The sequence below is a fragment of the Leucopleurus acutus genome (assembly GCF_964270905.1).
Source record: "Leucopleurus acutus genome assembly, chromosome: 12".
Lineage (NCBI taxonomy): Eukaryota > Metazoa > Chordata > Mammalia > Artiodactyla > Delphinidae > Leucopleurus > Leucopleurus acutus.
Window position 1 is genome coordinate 58,640,123 of NC_139154.1, and position 17,057 is coordinate 58,657,179.

Below are 17,057 nucleotides of genomic sequence, written 5' to 3' on the forward strand. Positions count from 1 at the left end.
AACTGCCCATAAATTTAATTAGAAGATATGCTATTACTGGCCCAACACTGTAGTTTAAAATTGTGGCATTTATCCTAATAAATATATATGTAAAAAGTCCCTCAAAAACTGCAAAGCAAAAATGAAAAAAAAAAAAAAGGCTAGCATTAAAAACATTTAATCAACGAATGGTGAAACTAGTAAGTTTCTCCTAAAATAATTTTGAAAATATTCAATCTCAGCAACACAGATTTATTTATTCCAAATTTTAGAATTAGTTACCTTTTTATTTCCCCAAATGCTTTGAAAATATTAATAACTAGCTTTTGTAGTCAGTACCAACATATCACAAAGACTAATTAAAACATTTACTTTCAGTGTTAAGATTCCAAGACTACACTACTTACAAGTTCATGATGTGGTTCTGTCTCCTTCCTTAAGGGTGGATCAAACTTTACTTGGCCAACTAAAAGAGAAAAAAAGTAAAGCCTTCATCTGTTTCCATATTTTTAATGATATAATAATTTTAAAAGTTACTCCCATAGCAAAACCTATTTAATTTTACCATCTACCATAGACTGATCACAATCCAAAGATTTAAATAAAGAATCTGTTAGCTGGAAAAAACCCAAGAAAGTCTAAGCTGTTAAAGCTTAATCTAATAATCCTAGGCCTTTTCTGTAGTAAAAAAAAAAAGATGATTAACAAAATTACGTGTACGTTACAGTCAGGATCTAAGGTGCTACTTCACTGTGACCCAGCATAAAATAGAGACAATCTTAACTCAGTACTTCGGTATACAGACAGCAATTCAGGCAGAGCTATTTCTGGAAGCCAGCCTGCAAGACGGTCTCTAATGAGTCCTGCCTCCTGGTGTTCATAAACTTGTGTACTTCCTTCCCACTTCCTTGGGGGTGGTCTATGTGACCAGACGAAAACGGCAGAATGATGGCATATAACTTCAGAGATAAGGCTTCTGTCTTGGGATCTCTCTACTGGATCACTTGCTCTGGAGGAAGTCACACTGTGAGCAGTCCTAAGGAGAGGCTACACTGCCAGGAACTGAAGCCTTGGGCTAACAGCTCCGTGAGTAACCTTGGAAGCAAATCTTCCACCTCGGTTAAGCCCTTGGCAGACTGCAGCCCCATCTGACACCCTGATTGTCATGACAGACCCTGAGGCAGAACCACCCAGCTAGGCTGTCCTGGACTCCTGACCCTTAGAATATGTGTGAGATAATAAATGTTTATTGTTTTAAGCTGCTAAATTTTGGGGTAATTTGTTATACAACAATAACTACACTTCTGCAGCTAAAGTATAAATACTAGAGCCAACATAAACTGACTGTACTACATTCACCCTTCCCCCTGCTATTCTAATTTAATGAATGTTTCACTACCTTTACCTTTAGTTTCTGTATCTCATTATCATTGTCATTATCTACTTTTATAACCTGGGTACAGCATTCAAGACCACTGAGATAAAAGCAGAGGCACAAATATAAAACATTAAAAAGAAGAAAAACAGACAGTCACAAATAATATCACCGCTCAACTAGTAAGAGCTCAGCCAAAACAGCAGTTCTCAATCGAGGCAGGGAAGCGAGTGAGATTTCAAAGTACAATCGTTTTATAACTGTTCTGATTTTAGCTTAGTATGTATGGTTTACAGTGAATGTTAATGCCAAATAAAGGAGATCATGAGATTTGAATATTTAGCAATAGGAGGCACAAGTAAAAAAGGTTGAGAAACACAGCCCTACAAGATCTCCAGTTGTGTGTGAAGAAGTATGTATATGCTTTATAGCTGTTATGCACTAGATATCAAATTCTGGCCCTTAGAGGTAAGTAGGCTGTTCAATAATGGGTTCCTCAAACCTGTGCACATATGATCACATATCAAAGATTACAAAATAGATTTTATTAAGGTATTAAAACATATTATATATATATATACACACACACACACATATATATATACATATATCACGTTGACAGAGGCCCTATTGAAAAACTCTCACCTAAACTTGTCATCAAATGGCAAAATTAAATCTGTAATAAAATTACATGAGGACAGTTTCATGCATTATCTGCCTTGTGTTATCATCACATGTGAACATGCCTGTTTCCACCAGACTGCATAATCACTAAGTACAGGGGTGCAGGGATGCTGTCTTAGACTTTCATTTTTATTATTATTATTTTTTGGCTGTGTTGAGTCTTCGTTGCTGCACGCGGGCTTTCTCTAGTTGCGGCGAGCAGGGTCTACTCTTCATTGCAGTGCATGGGCTTCTCATTGTGGCAGCTTCTCTTGTGGAGCACGGGCTCTAGGCTTGTGGGCTTCAGTAGTTGGGGCATGCAGGCTCAGTAGTTGTGGCTTGCGGGCTCTAGAGCACAGGCTCAGTAGTTGTGGCGCATGGGTTTAGTTGCTCTGTGGCACGTGGGATCTTCCCGGAGCAGGGCTTGAACCCCTGTCCCCTGCATTGGCAGGTGGATTCTTAACTACTGGGCCACCAGGGAAGTCCCTAGACTAATTTTCATAGCAAGGACAGAACCCCAACTGTAGTAGGTATTCAATACCCCTGTACTCTGTGGGAACACTTTTCCAGAGACAGGAGCCCATACAGCGAAGTCCCTACAGAGATTCATTCTTCATGCCTTACACTGGTATCACTCTTCTGTTCTCTCCAAATTCCCTAAAGTTATGATAAGTTTCTGCCACAGGACATTGCAATACTGTTCAAATAACTGCTGGGCAATCATCCCAGGCTACAGTGCTATTTATGATGTTCTTAATAATGTCGAAAATTCCTACTTATCTGTAATTGTCTACTGGTCTTGATCTCTGTTTCTGCTACCATCTCCTTGAACGTATGTCAAGCGACACACCATAAATTTATATTTTACTATCCAGATGAAAACTCCTTCTTAGCTTCTTTGAAATAGCTCCGACATGATCACTTGCCGACCCATCACTATCCATTAGGGGTCAAAACTGATCCTACTGTGGCAGACAGGAAGAGCCCCAGAATTATTTCTTCTTAAAGCAAGTCTCTGCTTATCATATTTAACTGAAGGCAGAGGGGACTTCCTAAAAGGGAAAGAGCAACAGACTTTCTGCAAGTGAGCCAATTTTTACATATATGTTGCCCAAACACCATTTAGTTTAATAAAGAGAAAACCCTGGTTGCATGGAGAGATACCATGTAATTGTAAACATAAAACATTATCAAGAGCAACAAATGTATACAAATACTAAAATAAATTATTTTCTCTAAAGCCTGCCTTTATCGTCAATAGCATGACTGATTATTCTATATATCACATCTCACATAAAATCGTAAAACATCCTAAGAAAGCAGATACTACAACACTGCATAAGATTTTAAAGCCTCAAACATCAAACCCACAAATTATAAGAAGTGGTGGTTTTAATCCTGTTGCTACCTCAACATACTAGAGGGATACAACACCTTTCTTACTGGCAAACACAGGAGAAGAGAAGATGTCCATCAAAAGGAGGGCATATCAGAGTCTCAGAAAAACTAGGGTGAAGGCATCTATAGTTTCAAATAGCATGTACACACATGTGCAGTTAGGAGCTGAGAATCACTGATATAAACTAGTAAAGAATGACTAACAGGAAACTGCACTTTGCAGTAAAGGGCCTGACAATACAATTTAAAAACAGAATTGGATAACAAGATAGAAAGTACTTTAGATTTTCAGTAGTACTGAACACATAAGGTTTTCTAACTGCAAAGGCAGCTCTAATCACCTTTTGTATTATTAAAGAAATGACAAAGATGTATTGTAATTACTTTTTGTACATTAAAAAATAATGGGAGGGCTTCCCTGGTGGCGCAGTGGTTGAGAGTCCGCCTGCCGATGCAGGGGACACGGGTTCGTACCCCGGTCTGGGAGGATCCCGCATGCCGCGGAGCGGCTGGGCCCGTGAGCCATGGCCGCTGGGCCTGTGCGTCCGGAGCCTGTGCTCCCCAACGGGAGAGGCCACAACAGTGAGAGGCCCGCGTACCGCAAAAAAAAAAAAAATAATAATGGGAAATGCTCACATGCTAAGGTTGTCATTTTCAGAAAAATACTTTTGGGGAAAAATTAGCAAATTTAAATCACATGGCTTCAGAGGGAGCTTTAAAGGTTAAGTTTATATGGTCACACAACTAACTGTAGGCAAAGTACAAATCCCAGTCATGGGCTTTTTGTAAAGTAGATGGTGCTTTCTTTCAAGAATTTCCTTCTTTTAAGAGCATTTCCAGGTAGCACCAGCAACAAACTCTGCCAAGAACTTAACACAGTGTACGGTCCAGCCAAAATTCCAAAGGAAGGCTCACAAAGGACTTGCAGTGTGAAAGCCACACAGGCGTGCTGACGTGGTTTCTGAACTGGAGCCGTGTTTGCGAAAGATCGCTGGGCTGGAAGCCGAGAGATCTAGGGCTTGCTGTTAACCAGGTGTACGACTCCATCCCACAGATCTATTCATCTCTGCAGATCTATTCATCTCTGCATTTCTTTTTTGTTTTCTATTAAATGGTGATAGTGCCTGTCCCTACTTAACCTTACTTAGCTTTTAAATGTGCAGACCTCTCCCTCTCCTGGCTCTCCTGGACCATCAGCTTCTATCTAACCTGGGAGCTTGTTAGAAGTAAAGAACCTCAGGTCTCACCCCAGATCTACTGAATCAGAAACCGCATTTTAGCAAGCTCTCTAGGCAAGTTCTATCCACATGGAAGTTTAGGGAGCACTGCCTTGATTACTTCTATCCTGCCTATTCTAGGAATTTTACTCCTCTTCCCAAACAACATAAATACACGCCCCCAGACACCACCAGAAAGTCCTCAGGAGTAAGGAAAATGAAATTCTTACTGCCTTAATTAAACTCTACCTTTCAAAGCATCTAATAAGAAAAACTACTTGGAAGAAAATGAAGCAAAAATAACGGCAACTAAATTAAAACTTGAAATCTTATTTTTTATTGTTAAATTATAAACTGTGTACAGGATACACTTACAGTTTATCTCCGAGCGTGTTTTTTCTTCTCTCACATTTCTACTTGTTGAGTGAATTCTATGTGGGACAGCAACAAGAGGCTAGGAAAGAACAAAATCAATGACAAGCCACAGTCTGGTCCACAGAATTACCCAAATATGAAAGAAGTACTTCTCTTCATATAAAAATGGGAACAGAATACAACTTTGCTAATATTTGTTTAAAAAATGGCAACCAGAAACTGAAAGCTTCTTACTCCTCAAACTGGGAGCTTAAGATTAGGGATATACGTTATCCACAGCAGGTTCCCAATAAATGTTCTATGAGTTGAATATAAATAAATATTCAAAATTGAATATTTCAACAACACAATAGCTGTTCAAAAGCTGCAGCTAGCTTTCCCTGTTGCAGAGGAGAAAATTGTAATTGAAAAAAAATCTGCCTCAACTTCTTATATCAAGAAGGATGAGATAAATGAAATGAAATAATGCTAAAGGCATTAATGATTTATGGTCTTCTTGCCTAGTAAACACAACATTTCCCCCACCTTAATGCTTTTTCTTGTAGAAGCAGCACTCTATTTTCTTTCCTTTTATTTTATTAAAATCTCTCTATGTGTACTGTCACTTTCAGAGAGAAATATCCTGGGGGGTAGGCGAAGTGGGGATGAGTTCTTCTTACTATTAATTCATGGACATTCCTCCAACCTTATGGAGTAAAAAAGGCCCTATTTGAAAAGCTTCTGCAACTCCATTCTATACACTCTAAGGCTTCACTTTAAGAGGTGATGCCAGCATCTATTTCATGTACCAAACAGGTTTTTTCTTCTGTGTGTGAAACACTATCTTTGAAGTTTTACTACCTTTGAAGGAGATACACTCTTACACATATCTTTTGGAAAATGTAATTCATAAACATTTGAGCTCAAATGCTTAAGACTCTATAAGGCAAATAAAAAACAGGACCCGAGTTAACTATTCTCAGTGTAGGCACCTCTCAGGAAATAAAAATGTATGAATCTAAGACCCAAATATTAAAACACCAATGTAGTAAAACAGTAGCAAAAATAATTTAAAAAATTAAGTATTTAAACTTTACATGTACACAGTGATTTGTAGTTTACGAAGTGCTTTCATATACCTTAGCTCGTTCTGTCCTCAAAATAAACTTGTGAAACAAGTATGAGGACATTCAGCTAGTTAGCCACAGAACAAGAAAAACCCTGGACTTTTGATCACAATATTTGGAGCAAAAACAAACAAGCAAAAATAGGTATCATGTTAGATTAGTCACACATACTGCTGTTATCAGTGAACTTGGATGAAATCTATGCTTTCTATGAGAACAGTTTTACTTTCCCAGCTTCAGCAGTGCAATTATAAAATTATTAAATCTTATAATGCTGTACCTAGTACATGGGTTAACATACAGGAGAAGAAAATGCTATTAATCACAATTACTTCAATGTGTAGTACTTCTAAAATAGAAACTACATGGGAACCCTACATGAAAAGTCAACTTTCTTCCACTGTGAATAATGTATACTAAACTAAAACAACTGAAGACTAAAGTAGAACTAGTACACATGCTAAATATTTTCAAGAGAATTCAATTTCCACACAGTATTATATAGTATCACAGCAAGTACTGAAAAGCTAGTTAGACACATTCAAATTCTGAGTGACAACACAGTACTTAGCAATTATAATTACAAATCATTTGCAAATAATAAGACTCAGATACTACATATTATGTATAACATATATTGTAGTATTACATATGTATAAATTACTATAGATTTCTCTGGGGAAAGTATGATCTTAAACTATGGTGGGAAGAAAAGTTACCCTCCTCCCTATCCAACAATTATAATACTAATAACATAGTCTTGATAAGGAGAAATTTCTTTCTCTGCTATATGAGAAAATTTCAGAAGAATCTTTATTCCACAGGTTGCTTCTATATTTGGTTTATTATTTCTCCTCTTTAAACACATTTTAAAGGACTTTATAATTCAGCACAACAAGTAAACAGGATGAAGTAAGGGACAACAATGCAGCATCTAGTGCACTGAAAGAGTACAGGCAGTCCTCGTCCTGTAGTCTTGATATGCACAAATTTCAGTTAGCAGAATATAATTAAATTACACTAGTCCTCTATAACATGGTTCAAATTTCAGTCACTAGTTTATTATATAACAATTGTATATTATTCAGCATATTAATCTTATCAACATTCAGTATATTAATTATAATTGCATAAAACACAAACTTCACTGCCTGCTTGTCAGTCCACAGATCACTATGTGAATAACAGATGCACATCATCATCCGTAACTAATCACGTCACTACTTTCAAAGTCTGTGACTGGTCACTGAGTATCTGTTATTCAGTTCATGCACAGACAGCAAAGTGTGTAGTTGTGTTGCCTCCTTGTCTCTCAGTGATAATATACTCATGTGACATTTTTACAAAAATTGGTAACTGAAAGAAGAAATTAGCCAACAAAGATAAAACTGCTGCAAAGAAACAGAAAGTGATAACTCTGGATAATGTTGGAAATGAAGTTTGAATCAAACATAAATGAAGTTACAGGAGAAGATAGCTGACTGTGAGAATGCTGACGCTGCCACTGTTCAAGAGACTGTGGACACACAGCCAGGGTAACTTAGTGAGGCTGAACCTGACATAAGTGAAGAAAGACGTTCTGATAAAAAGGATGAAGGTGCCCCAAAAGAAGGGGCGCTAGCAAAAAATTTCACATCACAGGAATACTGAGATTATTTCATGCATTGAAAGTTCAAAGGATAAAATACTGGAAGCTGATCTGAACTTAGAAAGGAATCTGACATTCACCAAAGCATGAAGAAGATACTTGTTCTGTGTCATAAAGTTATATGACAAGAAGAAGGCAAACACTATGCAATCTACTCAATAAACAGACTACTTGATAATGAAACAATCCATGGAAGTGGTTTTTTTTTTTAAACAAAGAAAAGAAACAATTCTCACAGGTTCTAATACTTTACAATGTACTAAATAAAATTTTAGTTTTACTATTTTTTTCATTCCCCTATACATTTAAAACTGACAATAAGACAGTTTTTAATCTTCTAACACAAATTTTTTAAGGTCACAAAACAATTATAATTTTTCTCCTTGAGTATTCAGATCGCTTTGCAGGGGACGTCCCTGGTGGCGCAGTGGTTGAGAGTCCGCCTGCCAATGCAGGGGACACGGGTTCGAGCCCTGGTCCGGGAAGATCCCACATGCTGCGGAGCAACTAAGCCTGTGCACCACAGCTACTGAGCCTGCGCTCTAGAGCCCGAGAGCCACAACTATTGAGACCACATGCCACAACTACTGAAGCCCTCGCGCCTAGAGCCCGTGCTCCACCACAAGAGAAGCCACTGCAATGAGAAGCCCGTGCACTGTAAAGAAGAGTAGCCCCTGCTCACCGCAACTAGAGAAAGCCCCGCTCAGCAACAAAGACCCAATGCAGCCATAAATAAATAAATTTACATGCAAAAAAATGCTGTTGGATCCTTTCAAAAAAAAGATCGCTTTGCAGGATTTCACCTTACTTGGTCATTTGTACAGTCCTTTACTACCATGCAAATGAAGGAACACCTGTATATATTAAATTATAGAAGAATTTATAAAGCAAAACAACAAAACCCAATTTCTCCCTAGTATAAAGTCAATAATACTTTAGAATTCTTAAGTTTTTTGTTTTCAAATGCTTTTCCAGACCTTTAAACAAAGGGATAGTAGCTTATTTATAGTTGTATAAAGATGACAAGCTAGAACAATGATGAATTGATAGAAAGGTTCTCTCTTACCTAAGACAATCTGAGACCACCTTTCTGACCACTGAGAGCTATCATTCCTTCAGTATCATCAATGGAATTTACACCATTTTAAGAACCTTCCAAAAGCCAGTCAAGTTCAAGGCTATCCAGCTCAGTTACAGACCCAATAACAGAATTCTGACATGTCACATATACTGAGTTTATCTTAGGTGCCACAATTATTAGCTGAGTTAGGAATGTTACATATGCCAGCCAAAGTGAAGCTTCCATTCATACCAATGCTCCCATGATACTAGGGTTATTTAATTCTCTAACTACACTGGCTCATTTTTAAACACATCTACAGCAGACAATTAGGGTAATAGTCACTAACAAAGTCAATCCTATACTTTCTACTAACCACTAATAACTCATGAAGTATTGTACAAGGATTCTTTTCAAGAAGAAAATGGAACAGAAATTTTATGTATATTCTAACATCTTGTGTAGGTGCTTCCCATTTTCATTCTCTTTTACAATGGGTTATTTATTTGCAACTTCATCTAAAATGACTACTTTAAAAAAACTACAGTAATTTCAAGAAGTAGATTAGATGATTCTGCCTTTGCCATTTTCAGAAAACAGACTATAAGTAGTCAACAGGAAAAATCCAGCTCCTGACTTCCAAAGTCAAGGAGCTAATTCTTCCCTCAAGAGTTGATTTAAACTAGATTCAGAACTTAAAAGAACTGAGTTTTCAGATGTACATACATATATACATGTATGTTATATACTACTTGGTAAAAACAGTTCCTACCTCAGGATCATCATCATCAAAATCATGGTAAGTGGAATGATCTGGATTATTCACTTTATCCAACAGTTCGATTGCCAAAGACCGTGTCAAAGGCTGTGTGACAAACGGGTGCTATAAAAATAAAATAACATAGTACAGAACGCTTATTAGAAGTCTGTTTGAGTGACATTTTATATTTTGAAAAAAGATATATTTCAGGGCAAAAATAATACCTGTAGTAGCTTTTCAGCAGTAGGTCTTTTTTTTGGATTTTTGGTAAGTGCCATTTTCACAAAATGATGAAAACTATTTGACCTAAGAAATTTTGAACATCAGATTTTAAAATTTCAATTATTTTTTTGCTCATGACTATAAAAGTAAATAACACAAAAATACTTACCACTTCATTTTATCCTTTAGTTTAGGAGGCTGAAAATTGCTTTTTGTCATTAGAAATAATGCTCTGAAAAATCAACAACCATTACACAGCATTTTAAGATTGCATATTTTAATATATAATATTAATTCTATTACTATAATTCCCAAATAAGGTAAAGCAAGACTAAGAATATTACTTGTTCATGACATAATAAATAATACTGGGAGGGGGGGAGGCGACCTTAATTTAAGCACAGGATTCTTTAACTATGACACACTGACCTCATTGGGTGTAAGTCAAACATAGGAGGCTGCAGCTCAGCAAGTTCTATGGCAGTGATCCCCACTGCCCAGAGATCACAAAGCTGATTGTACCCGCCTTTCCTCTCAACGGCTGCGACTTCTGGAGCCATCCTGAAGGAAATAGTCCAGAAAAGAAAAATCTATTTATTGCATTTTCCTTCTTACTCCCATCAGAGGCACACCATCACTATGTAAGCCGAGGCCTATTTAGGCCTTGACATCTGAAAAATAAGTATGTAGTACTTAAATGGCTCATATTTCCCAAGATCTCGACATCTCATAAGACTCTCCATCCCAAGCCCCTACTGATTTCTCCTTTGTTACTTTGTTAAGCTATTTACGATAAAGGTTTATAAAAATTTACAACTATAACAGAGCGACATGTACCAATCTGTCCACATCCCAATCTCTCTTCCTCTGTACATGCAGAATTCTACAGAGAAATAACATGTAATAAATAACTTATCATTTTTAGCTCTTCCTTCTTACGGCAATAAACTGCAATCTGGCCTCCGACTGTTTTCACTTGACCAATACTATTTATTGGGGCACCAAGAATCTTCATTTAGTACCTAACCCACATTTACTATAAACTTAATTGGTTGGTGAAAAGTTATAAAAATGAGTGCTTTTAAAAATATATATTTATTCAGATGAAAGTTACCTGAATTCAGTATTTTTCTTGTTTCTTTCAACTTTACTGTAGTCTTATTCTAATTATACCTCTATAAATTTGTATTTTATTAAGTAATTATGTTGATTTTCAAATATAAAAAATTTCAAATCCTAAGCAGTAGTTTTGAAAAGAACTACTTGAGATAAACATTTGAACTCTTACATATCAAAAGTGTGAGTTAAACAGGCAGGCTTACAAGTATGTTTGTTTTCCTGGTATGATTTCAGGAAAGTCAAATATGTCAGTAAGTTAACCAAAAAAAAAAAAAAAAAAAAATCCCTCTAACTTTCTAAATGCTTGGTCTTAAAATGTTTTTAAGCTTTATTGATAGCTAGATTCCAGCCAGCTGTGGAAATGCCCCAGTAGAGGATGGAAGTACACTGGTGACATATTCTTAACTAGCTGGCCACAGCAGCTGATGTTCTCCCTTCCTCTACAAAAATATGAGTGAAAGATTCCACCCAGTGCACTTGTACTCCTGCCAGTTAAGTTGCATGCTTACCGCAATCAACTGAGTCATCTCTGAACCTGTTTGTTATGTTTGTTATTATAAATAATCTAATTAAATATAATAAAAACTAATTTATTGTGAAGGTAAAAAGAGTAAGCTGTTATGAAAATTAAAGTGTATCCTTTAGAAAAACTTGTTAAAGACAAAGAAAACAAAAAATCTGGCAAATGAGGTTAAGAAAATGATAGCTGTAAAAGATTAGGAAGGCTACAGACTGCATAATTCCATCTGTATGACACTGGGGGGAAAGGCAAAACTGTAGAGACAGAAATCAGATCAGGTGTTGCCAGAGGCTAGAGACGGGCCAAAAGAATTTACGAGAAGGGCGCAAAAGGAAACTTTCCTGGGTGATGGGAACCTATGTTTTACACGGATTGTGGTGGCATTTTTCACTACCACAGAGTGTCTCAAAGTTCATAGAACTGTACACCTAATAAGTCTAAATTTATACCTCAATAAACCTGACTGGAAAAGTCACATGCTTTGTATGTGGCTGCATTTTAGAGGAACACAAACCAGGAAATGTGGATGATTTACATCTAACTAGTTATCCACGCAAAGAAAAGGCCTTGGTCCTATACCAAATGATTGACCAAAAAAAAAAAAAAAGTACACTCACATGCTTAAATTGAAATAAAATGTTTAAGGTACATGTGTAGTGTATTAATTTTGAGATTTGCCAATTCCACAGACTTTTTTGATTAACTGAATAACTGCCAACCTTAGTCACAATGAATGAGAGATTCCATTCTATCCTATATCCCTAGAGTTTAGGTGGGAAAGACATGATACTAGAGAGAGGTGAAGAGTCGGAGTGTTCCAAAACATTATTTTGCCTAATTCACAATTTCACATGCTCCCAAGATACTACCTACTCTATCATTAGAAGAATGACATTAGTTTTTTTATCTCTGAAGCTTCAGTTGGAGATCAGTTATCATCAACAAACATTTACTAAGCATGTGTAGAGAATCATGCTAGACCCTGGAGATTCAATGAGAGTTCCTCCAGATGTTTAAAATCAAACTGAGGAGACAGAGTACCTAAAAATAATAACAGATAGCTCTTTAAGCTCTTATTCCTCTCAGAAATCAACCCCGAAAAATAAGAACAAAAAGAGAAATATAAACATATCATCTTTGAAAAATCCAGAAGACATATTTGGACTGGAAATGAAATAATAGTAAATGATGTGGCAAATAGGAGGAAGGACAAACCTAAGTGTGTGTAGAGGACAAGACCAACTAGCAAGCCAAGAACCCCAGAAATATGTAAAATTTAATGTACGTCAGTTATTACTTTACTGATGACTAGGTTCCAACTAGCTGGTTCTTAGCCCCTAAGAATCCCAGAAAGGCTGACAAATTAGGGTTACAAACTTACAAAAGCAGAGTTAAGCCTGAGGTTGAAAACAGGTATATTTGCAAATGTCAAGTCTAAATAATGAATAGTTAGTCCACCAGATTCCTCTTCTCATCTATTAAGGCCCAGCAATTACTCCTTCCCCATTCCTACTGGATAAAGACCAACAGAAACTGGACGAGGGGCTTCAGACTCAGACATATCAGGAACAAAGGAGAGCAGGGGCTGGGAGCAGTAGAAGTCTGTGTATAACAATGAGTTCCTCAGCTTCCTTCACTTACTCATTTCCGGGACACTAAAAACTGGGTTTACATGCTACATCCCATGCACACACGGCTACAAATCAGCTTTAAGTGCCTTGCTCTTCAATGTAAACCAGAAGAGAAGGGTTTCCAAAAGCTTTGGAAATCTTATAGAAATAAGAACAAAAATGACTTTTAAAAAGTGACAGAAAATTAATGGATTAATCCAAGTGGTCCAAGATATAACTAATGAGTTTCAGAAAGAGAGAGCAGGAAAAAGTAAAGCAAAGAAATTATCAAAGAAGTAATGCAAGAATACTTCCCAGAACTGAAAGACACGAATCCTGATTGAAAAGCACAAATGCCAAGTACAATGAATAAAACTAAAAATGACAGGGCTTCCCTGGTGGTGCAGTGGTTGAGAGTCCGCCTGCTGATGCAGGGGACACGGGTTCATGCCCCGGTCTGGGAAGATCCCACATGCCGCAGAGCGGCTGGGCCTGTGAGCCATGGCTGCTGAGCCTGCGCGTCCGGAGCCTGTGCTCCGCAACGGGAGAGGCCACAACAGCGAGAGGCCCGTGTACCGCAAAAAAAAAAAAAAAAAAAAAGTAAAAATGACAAAAGAACAAACAAAAATATTCTGAAGTACACTACCATGTAATACCAAACCATCAAAAAGATTCTAGTAGGGAGGGGTTACATTCAAATATCATGTGTTGACAGTTTCAGCCAGTTTTGGAGCCCATCAGCTGCCAGCCCCCCCACCTCTCCACCAGTGTGTGACGCATTCCTTCCACATCTACCTACATGAAAGCATCCCTCTGTGATGAGGATGGGGCGGTGGTCCACACATAGTCCAGTGGCAAGTGGGAAAAGTAAGGTGATGTGAGCAGAGCCCTCTTGGCTGTGTGGCTGACAGGGTCTTGCTGCTCCAGCTGGGTGTCAAGCCTAAGCATCTGAGGTGGGAGAGCCAAGTTCAGGACATTGGACCACCAGAGACCTCCTGGTCCCACGTAATATCAAGCAGCGAGAGCTCTCAGAGATCTCTGTTTCAATGCTAAGACCCAGGTCCACTCAACAACCTGCAAGCTCCAGTGCTGGACACCCTATGCCAAACCACTAGCAAGATAGGAACACAACCCCACCTACTAGCAGAAAGGCTGCCTAAAATAATAATAAGCTCACAGACACCCCAAAACACACCACCGGATGTGGTCCTGCCCACCGGAAAGACAAGATCCAGCCTCATCCACCAGAACACAGGCACCAGTCTACACCAGGAAGACTACACAAACCACTGAACCAACCTTACCCAATGGGGGCAGACACCAAAAAAAAACGGTAACTACAAACCCGCAGCCTGCAAAAAGGAGACCCCAAACACATTAAGTTAAGCAAAATGAGAAGACAGAGAAATACGCAACAGATGAAGGAGAAAGGTAAGAACCCACCAGACCAAACAAATGAAGAGGAAACAGGCAGTCTACCTGAAAAAGAATTCAGAGTAATGATACTAAAGATGATCCAAAATCTTGGAAATAGAATGCAGAAAATACAAGAAACGTTTAACAGGGATCTAGAAGAACTAAAGAGCAAAGAAACAGTGAGGAACAACACAATAAATGAGATTAAAATTCTCTAGAAGGAATCAATAGCAGGATAATTGAGGCAGAAGAACAGATAAGGGACCTGGAAGATAAAATATGGAAGTAACTACCACAGCGCAGAATAAAGAAAAAAGAATGAAAAGAATTGAAGACAGTCTCAGAGACCTCTGGGACAACATTAAATGCACCAACATTTGAATTATAGGGGTCCCAGAAGAAGAAGAGAAAAAGAAAGGGACTGAGAAAATATTTGAAGAGATTATAGTTGAAAACTCCCCTAATATGGGAAAGGAAGTAGTCAATCAAGTCCAGGAAGCACAGAGAGTCCATTACAGGATAAATCCATGGAGAAACATGGCAAGACATATATTAATCAAACTATCAAAAATTAAACACAAAGAAAAAATATTAAAAGCAGCAAGGGAAAAGCAACAAATAACATACAAGGGAATTCCCTTAAGGTTAACAGCTGATCTTTCAGCAGAAACTCTGCAAGCCAGAAGGGAGTGGCAGGACATATTTAAAGTGATGAAAGGGAAAAACCTACAACCAAAATTACTCTACCAAGCAAGGATCTCTTTCAGATTCAATAGAGAAATTAAAACCTTTACAAACAAGCAAAAGTTAAGAGAATTCAGCACCACCAAACCAGCTCTACAACAAATGCTAAAGGAACGTCTCTAGGGAGGAAACACAAGAGAAGGAAAAGACCTACAAAAACAACCCCAAACAATTAAGAAAATGGTAATGGGAACATATATATCGGTAATTTCCTTAAATGTAAATGGATTAAATGCTCCAACCAAAAGACACAGACTGGCTGAATGGATACAAAAACAAAACTCATATATATGCTGTCTACAAGAGACTCACCTCAGACCTAGGGACACATACAGACCGAAAGTGAGGGGATGGAAAAAAATATTCCATGCAAATGGAAATCAAAAGAAAGCTGGAGCAGCAGTTCTCATATCAGACAAAATAGACTTTAAAATACAGACCATTACAGGAGACAAAGAAGGACACTCCATAATGACCAAGGGATCAATCCAAGAAGAAGATTTAACAATTGTAAATATTTATGCACCCAACATAGAAGCACCTCAATACATAAGGAAAACGTTAACAGCCAGAAAAGGGGAAATCAACAGTAACACAATCATAGTAGGGGACTTTAACACCCCACTTTCACCATGGACAGAGCATCCAAAATGAAAATAAATAAGGAAAACAAGCTTTAAATGACACATTAAACAAGATGGACTTAATTGATATTTATAGGACTATCCATCCAAAAACAACAGAATATACTTTCTTCTCAAGTGCTCATGGAACATTCTGCAGGATACATCATATCTTGGGTCACAAATCAAGCCTCGGTAAATTTTAGAAAACTAAAATCATATCAAGTATCTTTTCTGACCACAATGCTAAGAGACTAGATAGAAATAACAGGAAAAAAACTGTAAAAAATACAAAAACATGGAGGCTAAACAATATGCTACTAAATAACCAAGAGATCACTGAGGAAGAAAAAGAGCGAATCAAAAAATACCTAGAAAGAAATGACAATGAAAACACGACGACCCAAAACTTATGGAATGCAGCAAAAGCAGTTCTAAGAGGGAAGTTTATAGCAATACAATACTACCTCAAGAAACAAGAAACTTCTCAAATAAACAACCTAACCTTACACCTAAAGCAATTAGAGAAAGAACAAAAAAACTCCAAAGTTAGCAGAAGGAAAGAAATCATAAATATAAGACCAGAAATAAATGAAAAAGAAATGAAGGCAACGATACCAAAGATCAATAAAAACAAAAGCTGGTTTTTGAGAAGATAAACAAAATTGATTAACCATTAGCCAGACTCATCAACAAAAAAAGGGAGAAGACTCAAATCAACAGAATTAGAAATGAAAAAGGAGAAGTAATAACAGACCCTGCAGAAATACAAAGCATCATAAGGGACTACTACAAGCAACTCTATGCCAATAAAATGGACAACCTGGAAACAGTGGACAAATTTTTAGAAAAGCACAACCTTCCAAGACAACCAGGAAGAAATAGAAAATATAAACAGACCAATCACAAGCACTGAAATTGAGACTTCGATGAAAAATCTTCAACAAACAATAGTTCAGGACCAGATGGCTTCACAGGCGAATTCTATCAAACATTTAGAGAAGAGCTAATACCTATTCTTCTCAAACTCTTCCAAAATATAGCAGAGGGTAGAACACTCACAAACTCATTCTACGAGGCCACCATCACCCTAATATCAAAACCAGACAAAGATATCACAAAAAAAGAAAACTACAGGCCAATATCACTGATGAACATAGATGCAAAAATCCTCAACAAAATATTAGCAAACAGAATCCAACAACACATTAAAATGATCATA

General features: G+C 37.4%; 1 protein-coding gene across 3 annotated transcripts in view; it reads right to left on the minus strand.

Annotated features, from left to right (window-relative positions):
- MAP4K3 (mitogen-activated protein kinase kinase kinase kinase 3) overlaps positions 1-17,057 on the minus strand; it is a 189,765-nt gene that overhangs the window by 49,217 nt on the left and 123,491 nt on the right. For all 3 annotated transcript variants that reach the window (XM_082851871.1, XM_082851870.1, XM_082851872.1), the window contains exons 9-14: positions 10,233-10,364; positions 9,973-10,035; positions 9,806-9,887; positions 9,594-9,704; positions 5,008-5,086; positions 387-445 (exon numbers count right to left, since the gene is read on the minus strand). In XM_082851871.1, coding sequence (XP_082707997.1) covers positions 387-445; positions 5,008-5,086; positions 9,594-9,704; positions 9,806-9,887; positions 9,973-10,035; positions 10,233-10,364 — 526 coding nt within the window. The remainder of the gene's footprint in view (positions 1-386; positions 446-5,007; positions 5,087-9,593; positions 9,705-9,805; positions 9,888-9,972; positions 10,036-10,232; positions 10,365-17,057) is intronic.